This window comes from Oculina patagonica, chromosome 2, assembly GCF_052425735.1.
Source record: "Oculina patagonica isolate OP01 chromosome 2, crgOcupat, whole genome shotgun sequence".
NCBI classification, from domain to species: domain Eukaryota; kingdom Metazoa; phylum Cnidaria; class Anthozoa; order Scleractinia; family Oculinidae; genus Oculina; species Oculina patagonica.
Genome location: NC_135759.1, coordinates 41051515 through 41076889, shown reverse-complemented (window position 1 = coordinate 41076889; position 25375 = coordinate 41051515). Strand labels below are relative to the sequence as shown.

Genomic DNA, 25375 nt, shown 5'->3' with positions numbered 1-25375 from the left:
TAATCCGTTAACGTGTCACTGTTTTTGGTTAGTAAGCTTGGTATACACGTATCCTAAGGGCGCTGACTAACTTTTCTTTAGGTCGATACGAAGCTTGGAAGTATTTTCACTAATAAAACATGATAAAAACACTTCTCAAGTGTCCGTTAATGATTTCAAAGTGTCCGTTGTCCGTCTTAGAGAGGTGTCCGTACAAAACGAACGTTTCAACTGTATAACATTATGCCGCACTAACGTACTTACACTACGAACGTTTCAACTGTATAACATTGTGCCGTACTAACGTACTTACACTACCAACGTATCAACTGTATAACATTGTGCCGTACTAACGTACTTACACTACGAACGTTTCAACTGTAAAACATTGTGCCGTACTAACGTACTTACACTACGAACGTTTCAACTGTATAACATTGTGCCGTACTAACGTACTTACACTACGAACGTTTCAACTGTAAAACATTGTGCCGTACTAACGTACTTACACTACGAACGTTTCAACTGTATAACATTGTGCCGTACTAACGTACTTACACTACGAACGTTTCAACTGTAAAACATTGTGCCGCACTAACGTACTTACACTACGAACGTTTCAACTGTATAACATTGTGCCGTACTAACGTACTTACACTACCAACGTATCAACTGTATAACATTGTGCCGTACTAACGTACTTACACTACCAACGTATCAACTGTATAACATTGAGCCGTACTAACGTACTTACACTACGAACGTTTCAACTGTGTAACATTGTGCCGTACTAACGTACTTACACTACCAACGTATCAACTGTATAACATTATGCCGCACTAACGTACTTACACTACGAACGTTTCAACTGTATAACATTGTGCCGCACTAACGTACTTACACTACGAACGTTTCAACTGTATAACATTGTGCCGTACTAACGTACTTACACTACGAACGTTTCAACTGTAAAACATTGTGCCGCACTAACGTACTTACACTACGAACGTTTCAACTGTATAACATTGTGCCGTACTAACGTACTTACACTACGAACGTTTCAACTGTATAACATTGTGCCGCACTAACGTACTTACACTACGAACGTATCAACTGTATAACATTGTGCCGTACTAACGTACTTACACTACGAACGTATCAACTGTATAACATTGTGCCGCACTAACGTACTTACACTACGAACATTTCAACTGTATAACATTGTGCCGCACTAACGTACTTACACTACGAACGTTTCAACTGTATAACATTGTGCCGTACTAACGTACTTACACTACCAACGTTTCAACTGTATAACATTGTGCCGCACTAACGTACTTACACTACGAACGTTTCAACTGTATAACATTGTGCCGTACTAACGTACTTACACTACGAACGTTTCAACTGTATAACATTGTGCCGTACTAACGTACTTACACTACGAACGTTTCAACTGTATAACATTGTGCCGCACTAACGTACTTACACTACGAACGTATCAACTGTATAACATTGTGCCGTACTAACGTACTTACACTACGAACGTATCAACTGTATAACATTGTGCCGCACTAACGTACTTACACTACGAACGTATCAACTGTATAACATTGTGCCGTACTAACGCACTTACACTACGAACGTATCAACTGTATAACAACGTGCCGTAGTAACGTACTTACACTACGAACGTTTCAACTGTATAACATTGTGCCGTACTAACGTACTTGTTGTCCGTTGTATTTTTCCCTTGCTTGGCAGCGGTTGAGTATTAACGGATTTGGACAGGTTTAACCAATAAACGAATTCCGGTCTGTATGAAATCAAAATTTGTTCTAAACGAGGTCAGATATTCTCTATTTTCGCATTTGAAGACGGAACGTTTCTAAAAAACTCGATCGGGGAAATATTTCTTTCCAATTGTAATTAAGTTTATTCGATAAAACAGTCATTATTACATTTTTTGTATGAGACCAATGTTAAAACAATTTTTTTTGTCGGTGGAGCAGTGGTAAATGGTTTATAAATAGAGGATAATACATGGTTGCGCGGAGATATGAAATTTATCTTCGAGTGTTCAACACGAGAAGATAAATTTCATATATCCAAGCAACCATGTATTATTCTGTTTATTATATAAACCTACTAATTACGATGTTTTTGACGATTTCCGAAGATTTCCGACCATTTTCCGAAGAATTCTGAAGATTTTCAAAATATTGTCCGAGGTTGTACGAATGATTCCGAATATTTTCCGAAGATTGCCGAAGATTACCGGAGATTGCAGAGGAAGATCCGAAGATATTTCGACTTAATATCGATAAACACTGGCTCATTTAGCATTGAAACATGGGAAACTCTACGAGCTGATTGATCAAAAATGATATCACACATGTGTAAATATCATTTTAATCCACACATTTTTTATCGATTTGCTACCACTCACTATACCACTGCAGTCTATATAATAAATGGTTTTAACCAATCACATTGCTCGCAGTGTCATGTTAATGTCATAAATAGTATCATTTCGACTCTTGTTAATCGGTCGTCGGCGACCGCTTCACGAAAGCAGGCAAACACTCTTTTTTTTTCTGTAGAAGAATATTGTTTTCCCGGCCCAGGCTGAATATTCTTATTTTTCTGGCGATGTTAGCCTGAAAATTGTCTTGTGAATATTCTAAATCTTAATTTCTAGCGTATGACATTTCCGTTTTAGAGTGTATTTGGATCATCAGTTAACAGTTAGTTTGGTGTTCGGTTTAGTTCATGTCTTTTGTGCTGTATACCATACATATGTATTACATGTACCGTTCATCAAACTGTCGTGGAGTAAATCGTAATAAAAAAAGCATCGAACATTTGGCTAGTGCAGGTTCATCGTTTTATAGGCAAGTTTTTTAATAGTATTGTATTTACAAATTTTCAACACAAAAGTTATATTCTTTTCAAAAAATCTCATCCTCTTTTATTCTTAAAATATTTTTAAAATTTTGCAAATTTTAGCCTCGCTATTCTTATCAAATAAATTCATTTCTATAAAAAGAGTGTAGAGGAACATTATATACCAACGTAGAATGGGGCAATGCTAGTTTAAATTGAAGAGAAAAAGATACGTTCTGAATTTAATCAGAGAACTGAACGGCTAGGATAAACTTGACCAAAACTTTCTAGTTATGCAAGACAGGTGAAACTTAATAGAAATGGCAGAAATGGCAGTTGGGCGAAGAAGCAGTTTTCCTCATTTATTGCCCTAAGTCACTGTAGAGAATTTTCTCTTGTTATCATATCCATGTTAATACTAGGGAGCAAGTTTTAGTAAGATGAACGAACAATTGTCGAGAAAACGTTAATTTGTTAAATGTATGATCAGAGGCGAAATTGTAGATTAAAAAAATACAAAGCTAAACAAATGTTTTGTGCCGACGGGAGATTACTGTTTCCTCCTCATACAGCCCGATTGTGTTTCTATGAAAAAAAAAATGAGTTAGGTCCACAAAATTCTTGTCAATTTACCTCATACAATGCGCCATATTCTGCGACTAATGGCTTCAGTTTGTGCTCAAATTAAAACAATACAGCTGAGCAAAAACCTTTTTTTGGAAAAATTACTTAAAAGACATCGTCAATGAATGAAGTCTCTTACCAAGGGAAATCACAAAATGAAAAAATTGATATGCAAGAGCAATGTTGTATGTGCAGCCGTACAATTGTTACTAAAGACACAGTGTTGACAAGACCATACAAAACCAAACCATAGCCAAGCTTACAAGAAGCTCATTCTCTCGAACTATCCATGTGTATCGATCATGATGATGAATAATACAGAATCACTCGCCAATTCCTTCAACGAAATCAGGTCAGTGTTTCGTTGCCCGACCTCGCCAGAATTCATCTGGGACTTAAATGAGACAACTTCTCTGAAGATTATTCTCGCCGTCATGACCATTGCTTGTCCCGTTACCATTCTGTTAAACCTCTTGGTGGTAATAGCCGTGAAGACGACAAAAGAATTGAAACAGAATTCAAACATCTTACTGTCTAGTTTGGCTGTGGCTGATCTTTTGGTGGGCGCTGTATCTATGCCACTGACTATCACTTTAGACGTGTTACTTCTGCAAAGGATTTTCTTGAAGGATATTATCTGTACTGTAGATATCATCAGTGACTTTGTACTATATTTTATTTGCGGTGCGTCGTTTTTACATTTGCTGCTAATTGCTTGGGAGGGGTATGTGGCGATTGTAAAATGGATGAAGTACAAGGTTATTGTTACAAAAGGCCGTCTAAAGAAGTACGCGAGAATTGCATGGCTGTTAGCATTACTAATGGTTGTTGCAATGATTGTAATGGAAACCTTTGGCGTCCCTTATGACGTTGTTTTAGCCGTGGATGTTATAACAAGCATTTTCTGGGCTGTGTGCATTTTGTTTATTCTATACTGTTATGTTAAGGTTTATCTCGGAGTGCAAAAGCAGAACCGAACGCAAATCCGCCCAGTGAATCGTGCTTTGGTTAAAGCGAAGCTTGAAAGAAAGGTTGCTTTCACCACTTTCTGGATAACACTTTTCGTCTGTATCTCGTGCGTTCCCACCCTTCTACTTTACCTGTTCAGGGGAATTTGGCCTTTTCTCCGTGAGAGTTATATCTTTCGATGGGCAGATACAATGTTTCAGTTAAACTCTCTCGCCAATCCACTATTGTACTGTTATAGAGACCGCCGTTTAAGGAAAGCTGCACTGGAGCTAATAAGATGCAGAAAATCTCAAAGAATTCTTCCGACAGCAGTTCGCACTATGTGTCGAACTAGGAGACGCCGCTATTCCTGGGCATCGCTAGATGTTGAAGAGCTTCAAATGGGACAAAAACGCCCCCGCTTAATAAGATCAGAGTCGGATACGGCTCTAGGAAGGTCGAATGTGACATTGAAGGAAAGACCCATATCAGCTTTATCGAAGGTAGCAAACGAGAAGGTCTTTACACAACAACGCAAAAAACTAGTTGTAAAAGTTCAGATTGAAAATACCCCAAGAAAAAAGCGCATTCAGTGTTATTCTGAATTATCGAAAATTACCACAGAGATTAAAAGACCTCAGCATCATATCGTTACTAAAATTGCGCGATCATCGTCGCTGAATGAAAACTCCTTTGTCACACTAACAAGCTATCATCAAAATGCAGCAGAAAAATATTTTCCGAGATCCAGGTCGTTGCCAACTTTGTCAACAAACTTGAACACACTAGACAACAAACTTACTGTTGCTAAGTTAAATAATGAAAAAGAACCTGAGTGGAACAGTTGCGAAGAAACGAAACTTTAATCAATTTCATCAATAATAACTTCATATATATATATATAACATTTAATTTCTTTCAACGTTCTAATGCAGTTTAAATTTACAATCGTGGCTACTCTAACGGCCATAGGGCATTTTTGCGTCTTTGAACAGCAGTAGAACAAATAAAATTGACTATTCAAAGTAATGGCATGTGTTTGTTTTCGTTGTGTCTTTTTCTGTCTTCGGTAGTTTGCTCTCAAAAAAAGATGAAACGTTCCCTTACGAATCAAGAGAAAAACCCCTATTTACTGCTATTTTTCATCTAGTCCAGGATAAAACTAAAACCAATCGTGATTTGTGCTTACGCGCAATTTTTCGCGTGCGCTTGTTGTTTTTTATTTCCTCGCGTCAAATGTGCCGATTGCATGTTTCTCGCGCTTTGGGGTCGTTTTTAGGTGACGCTATACAATACAAGATTCGAGCCACAATAGGTATTTCCGTTTAGTTTGATTCTTTTTTTAATAATAATAACTTAGGTCTCTTGTGTTACTGAGTTTTCAGAATTCTGCTCAGATTTCCCGCGCTTGTGGTAGCGGTTGCTTGTTTCCCGCGCTCGTTGTCGGTTGTATTTTTCCCTTGCTTGGCAGCGGTTGAGTATATTTACGGATTTGGCCAGGTTTAACCAATAAACGAATTCCGGTCTGTATGAAAACAAAATTTGTTCTAAACGAGGTCAGATATTCTCTATTTTGGCATTTCAAGACGAAACGTTTTAAAAAAACTCGATCGGGGGAATATTTCTTTTCAATTGTATTTAAGTTTATTCGACAAAGCATTCATTATTACAAATTTTGTCGGCGAAGCAATGGTAAATGGTTTATAAATGGTTTTAGCCAATCACATTCAGTCAACACTGTGTCTTAAGGTCGCGCAGGACCCTTGCTCATTAATAAATTCATTAGCCAAATTTCTTGACGGGGTGCTATCTTGTTAAGCTTCAATTCGCTACATTTTGAACATCGATTCCTCTAAAATTTATCAAGGATATTAAGGGATGATGGAATTACATCGTGATTGTCCTTTTACTGAGAGATGACCGTTTACTGTAATGTTACAGGCTCTTAAAAGTTTAACTGCAGATAATGCGATTTTGTGTATAAGTTTTCGGCTGTAACAGCGCACCGAATTAAATGATTACATAACCTAGTGATGAATCATAACCTCTTTTGTGTTATGACAAGAACGAAATTTTCGATTTCAAAAACCTCTAGAAGTTATCTGCTTCTAAGAGAGTAAAAATGTGAAATCTAAACTTTGAAACGTGCTATCTAATAATAATAATAAAAAAAAAAAAAAAACTTTATTTAACGAGGGTAACATAATTTACTGGTGGCCCAGTAGTTTACAATATGGCCCTCCCTAATTAATTACATAATCTTCATTTTAAGAACGAAATTTCAAAATTCGCTCTTGTCATAACACAATAGAGTGCACCAAGTTCATGTTCCTCGCGAATCAACTCCTGAAATTCTATATCGGCGAAGAAAACTTGGACACAAAATTGCAGGATTATCCGCTTCCGAAGACCTTCCGAGTCAATGTTTACAACCGACTTCTGCTATATTCGCAGCTGTGAATCTAGTTATGATAATTCGCTTTGTTTCAGCGCACGGTACGCTAAGCTGAGAACAATACCGTCTAATTACTTGTACAAAGAACTTTAAGAAAAACATTGTCATGAATATTTCGTTTGTTATCGGCTTCAGTCGTCGCAGTTCGTGCATACTCTTTAAATAAATGCATACATAATGATTTCAAGGGTCCTGCGCGACCTTAAGTAACCGGCTTGTACGGCCGCACATACAACAAAGCTCTTGCATATCAATGTTTGCATATTTCCCTAACAATTGTTTTCGCTAGGCATGTTTGGAAAGAGATTTCCATGTGAAGTGGGTAATTTCCTTGGTAAGAGACTTCATTCATTGACGATGTCTTTTAAGTAATTTTCCAAAAACTGTTTTTGCTCAGCTGTATTGTTTTAATTTGAGCACAAACTGAAGCTATTTGTCGCAGAATATGGCGCATTGTATGAGGTAAATTGACAGGAATTTTGTGGACCTAACTCATTTTTTTTTTTTTTTCATAGAAACACAATTGGACTGTATGAGGAGGAAACAGTAATCTCCCGTCGGCACAAAACATTTGTTTAGCTTTGTATTTATTTAATCTCCAATTTCGCCTCTGATCATACATCCAACAAATTAACGTTTTCTCGATAATTGTTCGTTCATCTTACTAAAACTCGCTCCCTAGTTTTACATGGATATGATAACCAGTGAAAATTTCCTTCAGTTCGCGTTAATTTAAGTCGCGTTAATTTCAAATACCTTAATAAACACAAGGTTAAACCAGACTGATTACAAGACTGACCAAGACTGGTAAAACGGCAGGAGGGCAAAATTTATTGAAATAGACTGTAAGTGAGGGTGGGCAAGGGGTGTGGGGGAGGTGTTGTCCCCATATTCTGCAAATACTATAACGCGACGACAAAATTGTCCACATAACGTAAATAGATTCATTTTTAGGGTTAAAACAACTGAAAATAGGATCTATAAAATTTTACTTTAAAATACGTGGTACAGGGTAAGAGTTGACCTCCCGGCACGTACCGTGAAAAATCTGAGCCTTCCTGAAACTTAGCACTCCCATTCTCAGATGCGAAAAAGCAATTGCGATATGTTTTTTTTTTGAAAAACTTAGGATGGACAGTTTTCAAAGTAAATTTATTTTGTTCATGACCTTCAATAATAATGCCCATGCATGAGACATATTTGTTTGTAATGAAGGTGTGGTTTTGTCATTCAGGGCCAAATTGACTGAAAGCCAATTAACACAAACCCAGGATAAAAAGTTGATTGAGGGTTTAATTTCTCTTTTGTAAAAGTGTTTTTATTACCTATGTTTTCTAGAGTTTCAGATTTGTCGGTACCAAAACTGGAGAACAGAACATATAAACAGAAAATCTCACTGAAAATGTCATAAAACTGAATTCAAAATTCGCGCTTATCCAAGATTAGCTTAATCATGCAACAACCCAGCCCTGATCCATAGAAGTAATTTCTTTGCTAGTTCCAGGCTCTCTGTGGTGGAAAAAGTAGGTGAATAAAGGAAAAAGTGGGGGAGTTAACCAGTGGACTAGCATTCCAGCTGGGGACAGAAGCAACACTCCTAGCCACTTTATGCTAAAGGGACTGGAGTAACACAGCAGCACTGGTGACCTACCAGGCTCCAAAATCCAAAAAAATAGAACAGACTTGAGCATCCTTATCATTTTAAAATAATAAGGGAAGCCTCAAGCCATGCGACCCATACTGCCAGAGCTTATCCCAGTTTCGGTAGCATTGAGCGGCTAGGAATATTTCAACTCCCCCCTGAATGGGATGCTAGTCCATCGCAGGGTACCCCCCAGCATTATGTCGCCGGTATCCATTTATACACCTGGGTGGAGAGAAGCTCTATGTGAGTTAAGTGTCTTGCCCAAGAACACAACACAGTGGGCATGACCCTGGCCAGGTCTCGAATGTGGACTGCTCAATTCGGAGTCCGGCGCACTAACCATTAGGCCACCGCGCCTCCCAAAGTCCTTATCATTTTAAGCTACATGTATAAAAAAATCTGGTCCAGAATTTTACTTTGTATATTATTATTATTTTAATTACCTTATTTTATCAGCTTGGCTACCAGATACATTTGTACATGTATACACATGAATATAAATAAAACAAAAAATATAAAAATATGCATATGTAAGGCAATACACCTATAAAGGTTTTTTTACTGAAATACGTATGTAAAAAACAACCCTCCCCCTCTCTCCAGTGCAATAAACCTTTCTATGAAGATTACAATGTATTCTAAGTATATATATTGTGTCTATTAACTTTATCCAACATGTATTTTTTTTCTAAAGTGAGTAAACTACATAAAAATACAATAATAGAAATTTATTATAATTACTATTATTTTATGAAATTGTATGCAGTAAAGATCTAAGGAATAGTATTTTTAGTAGAGTTTGTTTTTCCAGCTCTCTTATAGGGTCTGGTATATTTACAAACTAGGGGAGAATTGACTGATCGTTCTGCTTACAAAACAGGTGCCTGGTCAGAATTACATTAGTGCACATTTGGCAATTTGATTTCCTCTATACATGTAACTCTTCTGGGTCACTAAACTACAAAATGGTTGTTATGGATGGCTTCTAACCGTCATATCTTGTGCTCCCTTGTCCCTGGCTTTTTTGCCGTTTGTTCTTTTGAGGTTGCCTTCACGGTTCAACCATTGTGTCACCACACAAAACCCTAAAACTCACACCGCTAATTCCGTATCACGGGAGGTGCATAAAGCAAATCGTACATGATTGGAAAAACATATTTTTAAAGACATCAAAACTTAGACATCATATGCAACAAAATTCAACAAATCCACCTATCACTTCACACTCACCTTCAGAAAAAGTAAGCTGTGCGAGTAGGTGTGTCTGGTCAACCAAAATCACATCGAAATGAAAATTAATAAAAAACGAAAAACAAACAAGAAGCCATCCATAACAACCATTTTGAAGTTAAGTGTCACCCCCCTTTAAGATTTTTCCAACTTGTAAACGTCATTAGCAGATAGTACAGCAAAAACAGCTCTTGTTAGAGTTATTCTGCCAATATAATTTTGATAAGCTAGCTAAAGACAAAATTGTTAAGTGTTCAGCTTGATGAAAGGTCCATTGTAAATGTAACATCAAATGCTACCAAGAGCTTCATCAGGCAATGCAGAGGCAGGTTGGAAGTATTTGTATAGCTCACACAGAGATGATACTGTCCCAAGAAGTCCAACAGATCCAATTGGAAGCTTTCCTGACCATAGAATTCCAGAAGGTGCCCAGTTGATTGCCATCCCTAAATCAGCAGTAAATCCAACGACAGAGATAATAAGCCGCTTCTGCAGATATCTTATTTGATTTTGCCTTTCCAGTGAAGAACTGTCAGATTCTCTGCTGCTTTGTGGAATGCTGTTATCAGCTGACTGTGTTCTAAAAAAAAAAATAATAGCAGTTCATTATAGGCTCATTATTATTATGAATCAATTTTCAGACACAGATAAACTGATTAGATTTGCAAAAGAAAATGGCACAAAGTACCTAAATTAAAAAAAAAAAATCAGTGGGAAAACATTCTCTGCTGCTTTGTGGAATGCTGTTATCAGCTGACTTTGTTCTTAACAAAAAACAAATTAATAGCAGTTCATTATAGGTTCATTATAATTATTATGAATCAATTTTCAGACTCAGATAAACTGATTAGATTTACAAAAGAAAATGGCACAAAGTACTGTACCTAAATTTAAAAAAAAGTGGGAAAACATCCAGACCTTCTGGGGCAGCTTTCATAACATAGTACTACTAATAAACAAAGTTTATCAGAATGGTCACCCCTGTTAAAGGCCTGATCGAGTAAGACGACACTTTTTTCAACAGCGAGTTCTTTCTTTCTTTTTTCAACAACAACAACAAGTTTTTTCTTTGTCTTCTTCTATATCCTCCAAGTTTCTTCTTCTTTTTCCTTTCTCTTCTGCTTCCCGAAATCTGTTAATAATCTTTGTCTTTCATTTAAAAAAAAAAATCAATGTTTCAGACTACATTGTAGTCACACCAATAAGAACAACATTGCTGCCAACTTTGCAACATGTAACTAACCCTTATTTAAACACCTTCAAACAGTGAAACTGACCTGGATATCTGCTTGCTCTTTCCTCGTTGGCGAAGCTTTCTAAGAAGCCACAAGTCTCTTATTATGCATGCTATGAGTGACCCTATCCAGCAATAAAGACCCAAGTCCCACAGCTTGTCAGATTTGCCATGAAGTAATTTCTTGTCCCTTGCCCAGGCAATGTGCTCAAGAGGATAAAATGTCAAACCACAGAAGATGTCAACAAGATTTGTCCAACGGACAACTTGATCTCTTTCCTGTAAAGACAACAAATAACTGCACCCTTCAAACAAAGTACAGTAACATGAAATACACAACATTCACTGTACTCTGTTAATGGCTAAGAGGGGTTCACAAGGTTCACAGCAAAACAATCTGTCAATGGCTAAAAGCCATTGTTTTGCGGTTAACCTTGTGACATTTCATCAAGAAACACACTGAGGATGTTATGTACGACTAATCCATTGACAGTCTGACTGCAGTTTGTTTGTCCATTAATTTGGTTTTGTCAAAGGGATATTATCTTTACTTGACTTATAAGGGTTTCTCAGTGCACCCAATGTGCTTACTGGTCCATGTAGGAGGGGGGGGGGGGGGTATCCAAAAAAGTTTCATAGTTTTATATGGGGAGGTTCCGCCCCGAGCTCTAACCCCTTACCCTTTTATATACCATTTTGACAGAAATTGAACCCCTTTCGTATATCTTTTACTGAAATAAGGTACCTCTTTCATATACCTGAAAGACCTGGGATACCGTAATTGAACTAATAAACGCCCGGGGCGTCTATTAAATTTTAGGGGTCCTGAGGGGGGCGTTAAATACATATGAGGCGTTTATTAGAGAGAGGCGTTTATAACAGTTTTACTGTAACAACGTCAACAAAACAAAAAAAAAGATGTGTAGTTTGCTCGTACAATAAGATAATTGAAAACAGAGTGCGAATGGGAGACTTATCTACTTTGCGCTAATGCAAAGCCTAGAAACTTCGTTAATAGCTGGATATCGATGTCTTCATCGTCATAGGAGTCCACCATGTTAGCATTGTTGGCCTCTTTGATGTCCGAATCAAGAAAAAACTAAATAAATTGCGTGATTTTACTTGGTTCCTTGGTTTTCGAGGTGATTCTTAGGAGGGGTCTATTAGACGCGAGGCATTTATTAGAGAGGGGCATCTAATACAAACTTCACACGTCAGAGGAGGCGTTTATTAAATAAGAGGCGTTTATTTGAGAGTGGGCGTTTATTAGATCATTCACGGTAGACTTAGAACACAATGTTTTCTTGCCATATTTATATAGCGCTTAATAAATCAAAAACATACAGCCATAAATTGCAACTGTTCGAAATATTTTAATTAAGGGCCCTTTTAAAAGTCTAAATGACAGGTTTCCATACCATTTCGTATACGTAAACTTGTGAAATCCCTACCCTTTTATACACCTGAAGCCTGAAAAAGGTACCCCTTTCTGGCGGAGCCTCCCCGTATAGGCCATATTGTAATATTGTAACTTAAGCTAAGCATATATCAATGCCAAAATCAACGTAAGTCAGCAATATGAAAGAATTTGAGAGAATTTGGCGTGTGGCTACTAAAGTTTGTATACATTTACAGCTCTGAAGGCATAAAAGCCTATCCTGTTTGACATTGCAATTGGTCCATGTAAAGATACCCCGTTCAAGACAAAATGGGTGAAAACCATACCCTCTTGGGCCACACATTCCCATTTAGCCCTTATAAGGGATTACCCTCCAGGGGAAATGTGGGGATTTTTGCTTCTGGTAAAGTGAGAGGAGATTAAGAACTAGTCAGGTTTGCACTCAAATTATCCTTGATCTAAACTCAAAGATACATGTTTGTGAATAATCTTGCATAGAATGTAGTGAATGACATTTATGGTACTGTGGTACAATGTTCTTTATAATAGGTCTGTTAAGAATCTATTAACGTAAAGATCCATGTATAAGCCGCACCTTTTTCCTCTAAATTTAAGTCAAAAATCGGGGGTGCGGCTTATCTACGGAAACATCTCTGGTTGGAGTTCTCAAAGGCCTAATTAATATTCATAAAAAAACTTCTCAAGACGTCACTGAATAAACATATAACAACCTGAAAACTTTGTTGTTGTTCACTGCCTTTTAGTTCCTTTGCAAAGCTGTTTTCAGTGAAGCCCGCCGGTCACTTTGAAGCATGTCTTTCCGCCGCGTGCGAGAAAGCACCAAGATAAACGCAAGTACTCACAAGGCAAATGGCCGACCGCTTCGCTTTTTTATTGACCTTCACAGCAAATACATCTGCTGGATTATCAAACTCTTATTCTGCATGAAGTTTTTATCCTGTTGCGGGTAGCAGTTTCCAAGAATCTTGAAAACATGGTTTCTTTCGAAGAAAGTGCCGCCATGCTGCCGCCATGTTTGTTTTCAATGCCCAGACTCCTCTCTACATTTCAAAGCTTGGCTACTAAGCATTAACCATTCGCGTACGATTTGTACGAATTACATGTGTTTTAGGAGTGTTTAGAAGTGATAATCTCGAAAAAATGATATCAAGAGAGCATCCAAGTTCATGATATTGTGAACTAAAACTAACAAGGAGGTATAACAAGTGAAATTTCGCTTTCGTAAGACTTTACTTATATCATACATTGTAACAACCGCCGTGTCAGTGTTTTGAAACCGTGCTTGTTTGCCCTTGTTTGTTTACCAATATAGAACTTCACTTGAACTTCAAACTTTGTTGTCTGTATGTTTTTTTTCCAAACTTTGAGCTTCCAAATCGGGGGGTGCGGCTTATCTATGGGTGCGGCATATACATGGAACTTTACGGTAATTGTGGCCACAGCTTGTACTATACCTGGCGTATCCAATCGAACAAAATCGAACTAAGGAATCAATCAAACCCAATCGAATACCAATTGTTCGATTGGGTTTGGTAAAATCGAACAAAATGGAACATCTATTTTTCAATCTGACTCTACTTTGTTTGGAATCCGTCTCTTGATAAGTAAATCATGCAAGACTAATGAGGGGGATGGTGCACCGTCCAAATGTCCGCAATGTAAACAAACAGAAGTTTGGTTATCCAACGTTCAATTGAGTACGATTGTCGACTGTTCGGTTATAGAATGTTAGATTTTGTTCGATTGTCAACAGTTCGGTAATCGAACGTTCAATTTTGTTCGATTGACCAGATACAGTATGTCCAGGATTGAACGCTAATGAGATGCACGTTCCTCATGACATGCATCACAAAATGTCCTCATTAAGAAAAGTTAACCAAAACACACCAAATTCTGTCAAATATGAAGCAATATGGAAATGTCAAATAACACAGTCGAACATGAAGTACTTATTAAACAATACTTGCGTTCAATCCTGGACATAAGTGGGAGTTTGTAATACACATTTAGCAGTCCCCACAGGTTCTACAGGTGTCTTTCTGTCAACTCGGGGTCCTATATCGTCATGGTATAAGGAGTTTGCGAATTCCCCTTGGTTTCTAGTTATCACTGCCGGAGTTTTTATCCTGTTTAACTGTTATTGCCTACCTCTTTTCCAGTTCCATAATTGCGTGCGTACGAAAACATGGCCGCATCATCGAACAAGCGAAGAACCGTGCGACACTCGCTTAGCGCCTCCGCCAAAATTCGAAACTTTTCCCCACTGGACTCGAACGAGAACTTCTGCAACCCTCCACTTGCCAAAAAACTGGCATATTGAATGAGTCTCATTATCTTCTCTCTTCCTCTGTACGTTTCCAAAACATTCGCAAATTCCGCTAACTCTGCCGCCATCTTGATCAGCTGAACTTTGACCGAGACACGTTTCTTCAAGGCGTTCTATTCTTTGCTCGGGAAGACCTGGAACCTGGTACAACCAAACCTCGTGCCCAGGTTCCTCTCTGCGGAAAAAATAGGAACAAGTTTATCATTTCAACACTAGGTGTATAATCCGAGACGGAAACAATGTTCGTGATACTAAACCCAAACGTATACGTATGGGTTAAGCGAAAGAATCTAACCGCTTCGAGCGTCCACCCTGAAGAAATAAGCTTTATGTAATATTTAACTAGTTAAATTGGGTTAATGTAAAGTAAGTGATGTCACTTGATTATCGTCTCGAGTTACGGACACGTTTCACTGTGAACTTTGATCGCGTCGATCGATACGCCTCGTGTTTACTGTTGTTTTATTTGTACGTCCCGCCTCACCCTATCGAAAAATTGGGGCCAAAATAATGGAAATTTTAAAAGGTCGCGGGAATTAACGCTCCACTTAATTAACGGCGCGGAAATTAACGCTATAAACAAAAATTAACGCGAATTTTTGAAATTCGCGTAAATTTCATGAAGCGTTAATTTCCTATAATTGAGAGGAACCCGAGGATAGTGCACATGATGGATCTAGATAGGCCTAGATATATACTGCATATAAAGCCGTTTGCATTACTGGAGAGTTTTTCTTTAACGAATAGATAGTATCGAGATCACTCTATCTCGCGAGGAGGTTATTTTGATATAGCAATGACGTCATTAAAAAAGTTGAATAAAAACTTGGTCGAATGCAAAATCGGTTATCCCTGTCCTTTCATTGTTGGTGTGCACGTTTAAAGCTTCAAAAGGAAGCTACAGTCAGCCGTTTCTTTCAAACCACCAACTGGGAAAATCTTTTCTATCCAGTTTAATCAGGAGAATCAAGGGAAAAGCCGACTAAAAATCACGCGTCACTCTTTTTTTAAGCAATTATGCATGATATGATTTTGTGCATGTTTAAGGCTACGTTTACACGGGACCGGACCGGACCCCCTGGACCGGATCGGCTTCGGTTTACATGGAACCGTTTGGAACTGAAACCGGTCCGGAACGAATCCATAACTGGACTTGCAAAATAGCAGGTCCAGTCAGTTTTGGATCCGTTCCGGACCGGTTCCAGAACGGACCGTGTAAACAGAAGGCCTATCCGGTCCGAAAATCGGACCGGATCCGTTTAGAACCGGTCCCGTGTAAACATAGCCTAATTGTTGTTATCGTTCCTTTTCCGCCAATAAACAACCCGTCACATAACAAATGCACATGCTATATACCAGCAGCTTTGTATTCTCCAAGAGCATGTTGGGCTCTCTATGAACCAAGCGCGACAGTGCGATCGGGTGGCGGGCACGGCAGTTCTATCTTGACAGAACAGTAAAAGAAAGCTTTTCATATTTAAGCAAAGTTCAGGATGCCCTCCATATTGAGCGAAGGTAGGTCGAGGTACATATCCTATCCCCATATAAATTGAAACACTTTGCGTAAAGCAGTAAACGATTTATAGTAACTAAGAATATACCATGGTATTTCAATATTACGTTATGATGACACTTTAGAAGTAGCTCATTCTAACACAGAGCTATCTAAAACTTGAACAAGACGCTAAAATCCGATTATAGTTAAGCGAAGTAATAACAAGCAACCTTATTTCACTTTCTAAATATTTTTTGAAGTTTCATCGCATTGCTGTTTTTGTATTTAACGAATGTGATCGAATGTGGTTAATTACTGCTATAATTCAGTTTTTCACTAAGGTATATCGCCGGCGTTCTATGATCGAAAGACTGTGGCATTCATCTGACGAGCTAAATTTAAGCTTACTATTTATACTATTGCTAGCAGCCTTTTCATATTTGAAAATTTTACCAAAAATAATTTCACAAGCTCTTTCCTCGTAATTTTATTAAAGGTTTTTCAAAACGTCTTAGAAGCCATGTGTGTATCAATGAAGCTGATCCCGGATCACACCCGCCAATTAACACTGCTCTACCTGTCATTTCATCAAACGCACCTGTTGATAGGAAGAAAAAACATCACTTAACAATTGTCTACGAGAAAGCAATTTGGTTTTAATTTGGTGCCATTCGAATAGTTCAATATTGTATTAACAATACAAAAAACCCAAGTACCCATTTAAAATTACGAATAGATATCAGTTTTGGTCTGTATCTAAAGAGTTTCGACCGACTGATGGACCAGTAAAAAAATTGTTCGATTTCAGTACAAGGGTCCAGTCCTTAAAGTGTCACGCCAGTTTGACCAAACTCGACTGCTAAGTGCGACAAATTCCTGATATTTGTTCTGACGAACAATGCGTGAAAATGAGTCAGAGTTTGTTGACCGATGCATGAATTAAAGCAACTCTAAGGTCCTGTCCACACTGACCCGGGTAAATTTGAAAACGCATCTTTTTTTACACGGATAGGCCAACCGTCCACACTGAAACGGCGTTTTTGGTCACCGAAAACGGAGCTGTTCAAAAACGCTCTCCAAAGTGGGTGTCGTTTTCAAATTTACCCGGGTTAATGTCGACGGAAAACATTTTACACGGCGTTTTCAAATTTCTCCGTTTTTAAATTCACCCGGGCCAGTATAGTGTGGGCGGGGTCATAAGCAGCAGTACCAGGCTTGCGAGTCATAGGTAAGACCACGTAGGACTTGTCTGAACAGTTCTTTAGACCACACGTACATTTCTAACATGTTACCGGTCAAATGAAGAAAATAGATCATATGGCGAAGAATAAGAATAATAGAACTTGAAAATCATGAGACTCGACTCTCTTCTAGCTTTCTGTTGTCTGAATAAGCGTTCAACTTTTCCCTAAATGAAACCGCTGGAATCTTGCTCACATAAGTCAGACCTCTGTTAACAAAAAACTACCAGAGGTTTCTCCCTCGAGTTATATTAGCCCAAGACTAAACATTGTCCAAAACTCGAAAATCGTTTGGAAGCCTGGGGCTTACAATATCAGTTCCTATGTTCGCCAAGTCAGCTGAGTGCACTCTGATGTTTTTCCACGAGTACTATCTGACACTAAGGAAGTCCAGTAAGGTTCGTTGCAAGGGTTGATTTTTAAAGAATATATGTGAAAAGCCATTAGCAGAATTTGTCAAAATCAACTGTCAGTAGATTTTCGCTTATTATAATTCTTACGCATTTAAAGAGAAATACCACGCATCATTTGCGACGATTACACAGGCCCGTATAGGGTGGGGGGGGGGGGAGGGTTCGAACGAACCCCCTAAAATTGTTGAAGTCGGCATTTTTGGGGGGTTGAAGAAATAAAAAAATACACAAAACAACCAAAAGACTGTGACAGGTCGATTACACGGACGCCTACCTTCCTTGCCAGGGTTATCGGAGGAAGCCGCAACATTTTGGCACTATAATGTGAAGTTCTAATCTTTTGGATTGGTTAATTGATGTTTGTCTTGCTTTCCATCCTTGTCGTGGCGCCTGCGGCAATCAGAACTAGCGTTAGTTGGCTTGATATAAGCAAGCATGCGCATTTCTCAGAAACCAAATTTTCAAGATGTCTAAATCACAACACACACTAATTTCAGAGCATTTCATTTTTTTTCCTGGGGAAAAAAAATCCTAGACCCCCCCCCTTTTCCACACCACCCTAGAGGCTCGCACCTTCGGAGCTCGTGTTAGCGCCTCCGGCGCTAAAATACGTTCCAAAAAAATAAAAATACCCCCCTCAACAGAATCCACCCTACGGGCCTGTTATAGCAAAGAACGTTTTTTTAGATTATCGTCGTTTCTATAGCCATCTGCTCTTTTCTTAATCTGTCGTGTATGTCGTTAGTCCCTGTCATAGAGAAACATCCTGAATCCTGCACAGTTCAATTAGGAAGAGATTGCAAGCTTTTCTGTCATGTTACTGGCAAGAACCTCAAATATCGCTGGTACAGAAGGTCCAGATGCCTGGATGGAGAGGTGAGCGATTGTTTCCTTTCAATCATAGTCCTAGGGTCCATTTACATGGGTCATCCTCCTTTCATGAAAAATGGAATGATCCTAGCGCTAGGATCATCCTAGCGTTAAGGCTAAATGCAACCCTTCACATGTAAACTGAAAGCTGAAAACCATGAAACGGACGGGGATGCTCGTCGGAAATTTTGAAAAGGACCCCTAAAAGAGACCAACCTGGGTGTGGCTCAAGCTTTTCTTGAGCCCTTAAAGATACTAGAAAACTAAGAATAAAAATTTATATGTGTATATTTCTTCGTTTGTAACCCTAAACGAGACCATTATGGCTAAAAATATTGGCGTTTTGCCTGGAACACCCTAAGCGAGACCAAAAATCCGAAATTTACAACCCTAAGCGAGACAACGAGCATCCCCGTCACTTTCATATGCGCGTCCCCCCCCCCACCGGGCTGAAAACATATAGCGCTGGGATTGTCTTAGTAATAGGATGAGTCTAGGATGATCCTAGCACTAGGTTCATTCCATGTTACATGAAAGGAGGATGAACCAAGTGCTAGGATCATCCTCTTTTCATGTAAATGGGCCCTTGTATTATGTAATGATTATATAAAGCGGTTACTTACTAACTTGACAATAGTCACAAAACCAATCACTTCGTACGACTATAGTCAAAGTAAAGAACCAATCAAAACTCGAAGAAAAATGTAGCCGCGTCGTGAAAAGGCGGGAAAAGCAAGCGAGCGCAAGGAAAAAAGGCGCGGGAAAAACGACCGCGGGAAAAGCAAGCGCTTGAAAGTCACGATTTGGCTTCTGATTGGCTGAAAAGACATGTAATAAACGGTTTGTTATCACGATACTTTGTACGAATTTTACGAGTCAATTATTTATCTTTACCCTTTATGTAAAAATGTAGCTTTACTGAGCCCTGAACTGACTATTTGTTGTATCATTTGTTACCAGACCTCTTCAGTACTCCATATAAGGAAGGCGGCCATGAATGACGCCGGGCAGTACTCGTGCATCATTTCAAATGATAAGGAGTCTGTGATCACGTGGGCAACCGTTGACGTTATTTCAGTGATCTCTTCTCCCAAAGTCAGATAGCAAGATTGAAGCAGCAGATTCTTTTTGCATCTTTCTTCTTCTATTACTTAGACACTTGAGGATGTTGAACATTTTTTTCAAAACTGTAGAAGTACATCCCTAGTTCTGTCATTTAAGCTCGCGTTAAGTGAAACACTACTTTTTTTTGTGAAACATGTTGCCTTCGAGCAGGCTCAGGTTTGTGAATACGCTTGAGTGGCGACGCCACGTGATCGAGCGTGGTCTCGCGCGCCACTCGCGCGTGTTTTCTGAAACGTGAGCTTGCTCGTAGGCAAGGAAATACGTTCCAATGTAGACTTATAAAAAAATACTTCTGGCTGTACACCGAGGAAGAGGTTTTCAAGGCAGACTAATTTCATACTCGGGAAACACAGAATTGTTGTCCGACGCAGACGTAGTATGGCTCCGTGTTATATTTGCAAGACTAACTTAAAAGCTCTATTAAAACCTTCCCCTATTTTCAATTGATGACCTAACCAGCAACCAGTTATAACACGTATGTATTTCTCTTGTTTATAGTCAAATTATAAGCGTTTATCAAGTTACAATGAAATAATATTTAATATTTTTTTGTTATTAAAAATGTTCGAGATAAAGTCTTATCAAGCATAAATATAATTATGCCCAGATCTGGGACATTGTAAAACAAGCCCAGAATAACAACTAGAAATACAATACATGTGAGAACAATTACAAAGAGACTCCAGTTTTTGAAAGAATAGTGTTTTTTTAATCGGTGTTACAAGAGGGTTCTAAAGGGGGGGGGGGGAGGGGTATAAATCCTATTTTCACAGCCCAAACTTTGCCCAAATCCCATTTCCCAGCCTATTTTTTCAAAATCCCAGACCTAGTTCTATTGTTTTTCTGTCTGTGATTTCCATTCCCAGTGACTAAATCCCAGTCCCAGTGATCCAAACCTCATTATCCAAATGCAAATTTGTCCAAATCCCAGTTCCCTTTTCCCCCTTCCCCCCCCCTTACAATTCTTACAATGAGGATCCAGTGTGCTACCACCCTGCAATAAACTGCTGCTACATTGTAGCTACCTGTAAAACAGAACTAAAAAAATGTTTTTTCTCTCGTTTTCTTCTTTCAATAACACCATCATTATTTCCTGCCAAGTTAAGCTCTTTAGCACTGGCCAAACGGTAACGCAAGTGGACGCAAGTAGTCTCGTTCTGGCCAAACGGACTCGCAAGTTTACTCGCATGTGCACGCAAGTGTTAAAAAAACGATTTAAATGCTACTGCGTGCGCTGCAATTCAGTACTTGAAGTGGACAGCAAGACTTACGTTGACAGGCATTGTGTGGCCAAACGGTGAAAAACTTGCGTTGACTTGCGTGCAAATTTGATTTCGATCAAAGTGAACGCAAGTCGTCGCAATCCAACACAAGTGCACGCAAGTTCTGGCCAAATGGAGACGAAAGTGGACGTAAGTTGAAAACTTGCGTCTACTTGCGCCTCCGTTTGGCCAGGCCTTTACATGGAAACATGACAGGGTGGATCATCCCATTTTCCCGTCCGGGTGCATGCCCAACTTGTAATTAAATTAACAGCTGGTTATGCTAACCAAATGCAAATTTTTACTAAACGATAGAAGACCTGCGCAGAACATCATTACATCTTGAACGTGAAAGGCAAAGAACGAAATGAGAAACACAGTCTAGAGTAAATTCTTTTTCTAAACTTCATTGCATTGTTACTTCTCCGTTTCACTCTCATTCATGCTCAAACTTCGCTTAATATCCTAATAAAAGACATTTTGGCTGCCACTGGAGTGATTTAAAGTTTCGGTATAGTTTTATATTTGATTTTGCATGCAGTCTCTTTTGTACTTAATTTTTTTTACACGTAGCTTCTCCTAAGGTCGCTTAAACTCGATCACTGGAGACGGCTGAGTTTTGGATACTTTTTACATGAAGTAGCAGTCATGAATAGAACGAGACTTCATCAAATTGTATGCATACCGTAATTAAGTGCGTTTGCGACGATAAAATAAAAGACAAAAATTAAAAAATTAAACTGGCACTTTCCTTTAAAGACAAAGCGATGCCGGCGCGAATCTGGTGCCAATCAACCCGCTTGCTAAGAACGGCATCAGCCAAAATTTGTCATCTACTCGACTGTAATAAGAAAATTACACTTGGAGAGCTGTACGCCTTAACAGAGGCGACACATATTTTGCGTCGCTGGCTACACTGTCAGATAAGGTAATTGAAAACTTTTAAAACGTGAGATAAGGTAAAATTTTACAGCATTTAAGATAAGATGTAAAGTGGTTAGGCGTTTTAAATTTATCATCACCGTCAAAATTTATTCATAGCATTCAACTGAATGGGTAATTAAAAACTGCGTCTTCACCGTGAAAATGCCATCAAGTCGAAGTAATAGTAGTCTCAGGCTAATAACTAGCCTGAATTTCTGACGTCTCTCTCTCTCTGGTCGCCTAATAACTGACTCTATTACAATGGACAGCCGTCCAGCCTCGTTTTAAAAACTAGCTCAAACTAGAACGAGGCTAAATGGCGGTCCATTGTCCACCCCTCAGGGGGTGATCGTCTGAGCACTGGGAAGATATAATCAGCGCAAGACTCAGCCAAAGTCTGCCACCAAAGTTCCGGGCCAAAGAAGTCGGAGACTCAACATGTCAAATGTTGCTTTGACTAAAGCTTGTTAATCTAATGAGCAAGGATCCAGTTTTGATTGCATTCGCGCGAAAGCAATTTGCACCCGTAGCGCTAATTGAACATATATTTTTTTCTATCCATGAAAGAGGACAGCACATCTCCTACTTTGCAGGCCTCTTGCTTGGTCATTAAAATTTCCATTATTTAAATATCATAAGATCCACTGGTTTATAGGAGCTCTCCTAGCCAATGGTAGCTGCAGTTGGGTGGCACGCTCTTGAAAACATCACTTAATAAGTGTGATGCTTTCGGCGGTGTTTGTTTAAAGTTCTTAAAAAGCCAGAAAATGGAAATTTCATACTCGATTTGTTATTCTTACAGAGCGGATTAGTAAGCAGCAAGCGGAATAACAAAAGGACTAGATAACAAAAGGTAGGTGAGGCATAAACAAAAAGTACGATACCCTTTGTGATAACGTTGTCTTGAGAATCAGATTCCATGCTGAAACAAAAGACCATCAAATTTATGCCAGTCTATATTTTAGAGAGCACATGCAATATATCAAACAGAAAAAGAAAAGACACCTTGGAAGTTAAAGCGTTTGGCATTATTTTTTCGCACACAAATAGTTTTTCAGGCTCTTTCACTGAGAAGGTGAAAAAAAAAAAGAAAACAATGATATGAATTTAGGCGACCACTTTTTTGAAACATATCTTTGTGTTCAGTCCTTGCGCGTGGGCCTTCAGAACAACAGCTTACCAGGCGTATCGCTTATCGCTTTAGGTTATTGTTTTCCATGATTTGTTTTTTAACTTTCCTCTCCCAACAAAACTGCTGAATTTAGTCAACGCTTTTTCATCCCATTGATCATACTAATAATTTGACCATGTGGGCCATACCCCTGAATTTTGTTCGCGGTAATAAAGAATACATTGTTTACTTTGGGACATTTGAAACGTTTGTGAATAAAAGAGAAGATTGATGTTTCTATTTTTATTTACTTCCACCTTTCTGGTTGATTATATGTCCGGGCAACTGTAAGAGATAAAATGAAGTGAAATATTGTTTCCCGTCTTTTTTACTTGGTTTGTTTACGATTCTCAAGATCTAAAGCCATTTATGCGAAAATAGAAACAAGGTTACAAGTGCCTTCACCCGCCTTCGCTTTAACAAACTGACAAGAAAGCGTCCTGTCTATCATAACACTATTATGTTTTCTACCAGAGGAAAGCAGCAGCCTTAAAGCAGCGTAAATATAACGCTTTTACTTGAAAAAAAGGAAAGAGATAGTTTAAACTAATGGGTAAATTTCCCGGAGAAATATGTCAGCCCCCAGCGGAGAATTTGATAAAATGAATGTGGAATAACATCTGTCTTGTATTCAACAGTGTACTTGTGTCAGATGGACATATCCCGTTTATTAGCTTTTACTGCATGAATATTTCATTTCATACACCAACGATCTTTTCGCAAGATCAGTATATTGCTAGCACTCTTAATTAGCCCTAAGAAAGACAGGTGGCTTCGGTCGGCGATGTTTTTTAGTCAAGCTTAAAAGCCTGGCACTTCGACGCTGAAATTACATCACCGCGGTCTAATGGAAGACGGCTGAACATGATCAACCCGTAAGGTTTGAGACTGCACATTTCTACCTTAAATAATCTTGGAGAAACTGGGTAAGCCTCGCGTTTAATATCATAAACTAAACATGAATATATATTGATATTATATTCTGTTGCTACTATTGGTTTAAAACGCCCCATAAAAAGTTCAGACCAAATATTCAACTGTCAAAAACATAAATATATTATTTGAATGTATATCGGCCTGCGTTTCATAGTTCCTCAAGTGTGATTTCGGCGTTAAATCGGTGGCTTTTAAAATCGGCCATTCGGCCAAGTCACGTCCTTTATGTCTTTTTTTAAATATATTTTCCGGAGAGTTTGTTGAAGGTATCAGCAATATTTATCCTCTAGACCCAGATGCGTTTCTTTGTTTTGATAAGCAAATGAAGGGAACTTGTTGGTCAAACAAGCCAGCATTTAAGCGAAACGTGAACAAAACGGAATAAATATTCAATTTTGCGCCTATTTTAGGTAAACATCCACTATTAATTTCAGTTGCGAAAGAGAGACTGATTCTAATGGAGAAAGCTATGAATTCATAATCGAACTCGGGAAGCTTTGAAGTTTAGATTGATTTCGAAAAGCTCAACGAAGTCAAATCAAAATTAAAATTAGCATGAAAAAGAAAAACACTTTCTTTTAGCTATACTCAATAATTTCTTAGCTTCTAAACACCTGTCCGTAGTCTTCATTAGATTTGTTAACATATGAAAGTGAACACTTTTTATTGTCAGTTCATACGGAGATAGCCAATCAATAGTGCAGGCGTTGTTCTATAAATAGTTTTGTATTTTGGGCATAAGCACAAGTCAACCTCGTTCCCAGGGCTTTTCCCTGGAAACGAGGCATAAAGGTCGGCGGGACACACTTCACGACAAGTCGCAGCGACAGGTCTCTGCGACAAGCCGCTCCGTGTGTATAGTTCAAAACAAGTCGCTGCGTCAAGGAGCTTGTTCGGTGCACACGCAGCGAATTTGGAAGAGTGGGAATGTGAACTAGTTTTCCAATTCAATATGGCGAAACGCTCAGTCATTGGTTAGTTTATATTTTGTCGCAGCGACCTGTCACAGAAGGGTGCACACACTGCGACAACTGCTTTCGCTCACTTTGTCGCTGCGATCAGTCGCACGAATTCAAACCAGTTTGAATTCGTCTGACTGATTGCAGCGACAAAGATCGTCGCAGAAATGCACCATGTCACACGAGGCAACATGTTGCAGCAACTTGCCGCCGCGACATGTTGCAGCGACTT

At 38.7% G+C, this 25375-nt stretch overlaps 2 protein-coding genes and 1 long non-coding RNA gene across 3 annotated transcripts; 1 reads left to right on the top strand and 2 right to left on the bottom strand.

Annotated features, from left to right (window-relative positions):
• Positions 1–8947: 8947 nt before the first annotated feature.
• LOC144644718 (peroxisomal membrane protein 11C-like) lies at positions 8948–14922 on the bottom strand. The gene is made up of 4 exons (XM_078504242.1): positions 14570–14922; positions 11045–11280; positions 9856–10347; positions 8948–9490 (listed from the first exon to the last, which is right to left on the bottom strand). Exons 1-3 carry the CDS (start codon positions 14813–14815, stop codon positions 10056–10058), a joined length of 774 nt encoding a protein of 257 aa, XP_078360368.1. The 5' UTR covers positions 14816–14922; the 3' UTR covers positions 8948–9490; positions 9856–10055.
• Positions 14923–16131: 1209 nt separating this feature from the next.
• Positions 16132–20886, top strand: LOC144644719 (HEPACAM family member 2-like). The gene is made up of 3 exons (XM_078504243.1): positions 16132–16262; positions 18642–18772; positions 19727–20886. The coding sequence occupies exons 1-3, from the start codon at positions 16241–16243 to the stop codon at positions 19868–19870; spliced, it is 297 nt and encodes a 98-aa protein (XP_078360369.1). The 5' UTR covers positions 16132–16240; the 3' UTR covers positions 19871–20886.
• On the bottom strand, positions 16359–19857 carry LOC144644720 (uncharacterized). Its single transcript, XR_013569183.1, has 3 exons — positions 19729–19857; positions 18171–18286; positions 16359–16840 (listed from the first exon to the last, which is right to left on the bottom strand). It is a non-coding gene; the product is annotated as an uncharacterized LOC144644720 (long non-coding RNA).
• Positions 20887–25375: the final 4489 nt, after the last annotated feature.

Excerpts from the sequence above, each read along its gene's own strand:
- LOC144644718 (XM_078504242.1), bottom strand. The coding sequence starts at position 14,815 with ATGGCGGCAGAGTTAGCGGAATTTGCGAATGTTTTGGAAACGTACAGA. Across the intron at positions 11,281-14,569 it reads ATTATGGAACTGGAAAAGAG|GAAAGAGATCAAGTTGTCCG; the intron begins GTAGGCAATAAC and ends TTGTCTTTACAG. Across the intron at positions 10,348-11,044 it reads AAGAGCAAGCAGATATCCAG|AACACAGTCAGCTGATAACA; the intron begins GTCAGTTTCACT and ends TTTTTTTTTTAG.
- LOC144644719 (XM_078504243.1), top strand. The coding sequence starts at position 16,241 with ATGCCCTCCATATTGAGCGAAG. Across the intron at positions 16,263-18,641 it reads GCCCTCCATATTGAGCGAAG|TCCCTGTCATAGAGAAACAT; the intron begins GTAGGTCGAGGT and ends GTATGTCGTTAG. Across the intron at positions 18,773-19,726 it reads CCAGATGCCTGGATGGAGAG|ACCTCTTCAGTACTCCATAT; the intron begins GTGAGCGATTGT and ends ATTTGTTACCAG.